General features: G+C 44.4%; 1 protein-coding gene across 1 annotated transcript in view; it reads left to right on the top strand.

The window, feature by feature from the left end:
• Positions 1–2,752, top strand: part of Dync2h1 (dynein cytoplasmic 2 heavy chain 1) — a 298,798-nt gene that overhangs the window by 149,494 nt on the left and 146,552 nt on the right. The window contains exon 68 of the mRNA XM_023709480.1: positions 1,977–2,120. Coding sequence (XP_023565248.1) covers positions 1,977–2,120 — 144 coding nt within the window. The remainder of the gene's footprint in view (positions 1–1,976; positions 2,121–2,752) is intronic.

Here is a 2,752-nt window from a genome sequence, read left to right as displayed (position 1 = left end):
ACAACATTGCCTGAGTGTGTGTGAAGCTCTTCACCCCAGAGTGTGTGTGTGTGTGTGTGTGTGTGTGTGTGTGTGTCTGTGTGTGTGAGTTATGAATGAGAGAGACAGAGACCACGGTCCCACACACTGTCCCTGTGGCGTGGCCTTTCACTAGGTCACCCTTCTTTCACTAAGACTTCACCACTTTCTAATAACACTGTGGTTGTGGCCTAGACGTTTATTTAATGTATGATCCTTTGGGGAACATTCCAGATCTGAGCTATAATTCCATTTTGGGAATATTTTTAAGGCAAGTTGAAAATACCACTAGGGTTGTGAGCCATCATTAGCATTAAAAACATTTTTCTTTCCTGGTTATACTGGACCCCAGTAGTATGATGATCTGAATTACTTTCTTGTCAGTGACCTTAAATCTCTTTTACTTTATCTTTTTATGTCTCCTTTAGCAAGATTTCAGCCTTCTGCCAGTATAATATGTCTCTTTCAGCATTCAGTGACCAACGTTTGTTCAAAAAATTCAGACAACCAAGTACATTAACATTACTATGAATTTCCTTTCACTTGCTGGCTCTCTGATGCAGTATTTCTTAATTCATTTTCTTCTCAGTAACTTTCCCAACTTTTCCCCCCAGGCTTTTCAGACTTTTTTTTTTTAAATTTTTTATTTTTTGTATTTTAGGGAAGGGTCTACAGGGGCTTTTCAGACTTTGTTCAAATTTTATACTTAATCTGTTTCTAATTTCAGTTGGAGAAGAGCTTAGTTAAAGCGGGAATCAGAGAGAGTTTCTGGCCTGATTGCAGCACATTCACCCACCTTCCCTACTGGTGCTAAACTTTGCATATTCATGGTTATTTTCTGCCAAAAGCAATTTTTAATTTTCTATACATTTTCTTATTAGCATTGAGGAATTACATACATAATTTTACCATATTTGTAATCCCGTACTTTGATCATAATAATGTGGAGAACTCAGAATTCCATTTTTGAGGCCGCTTAACCTGTGATATTCCCATATCTATCATTCTTTACCTTCACTTAAAACGAAAGTCTGTGCAGTTATTTGTTGTTTTCCTTACTTTGAACACTTGCGGGTACTTTGTCATCGTGAAGGGCGCGTCTGTTGAAGACATCCTCTCTATCTTTAGTGAGAAGTGTTCTTATCGGTGCCAGGAGTCTCCCACTGGAAGCGTCCTCCGTGTCAGGGATGGCGGGTAGCCCCGTGCCCGCTTGAGTCACCCGGACCGAGCCTCTTGAAATGTCCAGCTGCTCCGTCTGCTTTCCGATCCCAGCTGATTAGCACCATATATTCCAGGGGCGGTGAACCTTGGCCCACGTGTTGTGCTTGGCTTTGAAGCCAAAAGATGGTCACGTATGAGTGGTTTTTTCTGAACTGAAACTTCAGTGTTCAGGTTCGATCACCTTGTTGGCACTTGGCGATGAGTAAGTGGGGCCTGCTTGCATTTTGGGCGCTTGCCTCCGCGAGGCCCGCCAGCGCCGGCCGGTTCCACCCTGCTCTTTGTTCCCCAGGGGGCGCCTCTGGAGGTAATTAGGTCAGGGGTATGCAGCCCCTAAGAGGGGCTAGGGCATGAAGGAGGGCTGGAGGCGTTTCTCTCCCTTTCTGCTCTGGAAGGGCCCAGGACGAAGCAAGTGTTTCTGTGAGCCAGGAAGTAGGCCCTTATTAGCCGTTCCTTAATCTTCTTGACTTTCTGGCCTCCAGAAGTGGGAGGAATGAATTTCAAGCAGAACCAGCTTAGTGTATTTTTTTATAGTATCCAGAACAGACTAAAATATATATTGTCCTCAGATTTGTAAAAATACTTAGGTTTTTCCTTTTAGTTACAAATTTTTCAGTTTGTTACTTGATTTGCTCTGTGTGCAGCAAAGCCCGGGCTAGGAGTGCACGCAGCGGCTGTAGGTGGCCGTGCAGCGCGGCCCCACTGACCTTCCCACTGACCTTCCCACTCCTCCTGCACAGGAGCGCGACGCCTACCTCCCTCTGGCAGAGAGTGCCAGCAAGATGTTCTTCATCATCTCCGACCTGTCCAAGATCAATAACATGTACCGTTTTAGCTTGGCTGCATTTCTCCGGCTTTTCCAGCGAGCTCTGCAAAGCAAACAGGTAAGCTCTTGGTTACCCTGAAGCTGAATTAGACAGATCATCTTAGTATGTAACACCTTAAAACTATATATAAAAGAAACCAGTTCCTTCATTTTGTCTTATGTTCTTAATGAACTTTTCCAGTGTGGCCGTTTTTTTGGTGGAAACAATTTATGTTCCAAGAATAAATTAATAAGTGATAGGTGATGGTTAAAATCCCCAGTGATTCATAAAGGTCAGAAGTAATGTCTGTGATCTCATTGCCTGGGATGTAGCCTCATTGTTTGAGGCAGTAGTGTGTCAAGTATCGCTGCAGATCAGGGGGCTCTGGGGTTACGGTCTTAGCGGATTGTGTCCCCATGCGAGGAAGCTTTTGCTAAAGAATAACTTTCTGCCAAAAGGTCATACTGAGTGAAGAGCATATGAGGCGCACGTCAGTGCACACATACCTATGTAGCACCCATGGGAGCTGGGGAGCCCCGCCATACCCTGCCTCCTCTGTCCTGTGGGTGTGGCTGTGGGGATGTGTACCGGCTTTCAGGTAACCACCCAACTTAGCAGATTCAAGTGAGTTTCTTGTACTCAGGTGAAAAGTTTGGTGAGCACACAGTAAGGATGGATTTGCCTCTCTTTTATTTTTTTTGTTTTTGGCA

Source organism: Octodon degus, unplaced genomic scaffold (genome assembly GCF_000260255.1).
Source record: "Octodon degus isolate 3935 unplaced genomic scaffold, OctDeg1.0 scaffold00012, whole genome shotgun sequence".
In the NCBI taxonomy this organism is placed as follows: Eukaryota; Metazoa; Chordata; class Mammalia; order Rodentia; family Octodontidae; genus Octodon; species Octodon degus.
This window is presented reverse-complemented; position numbering and strand designations above follow the sequence as displayed.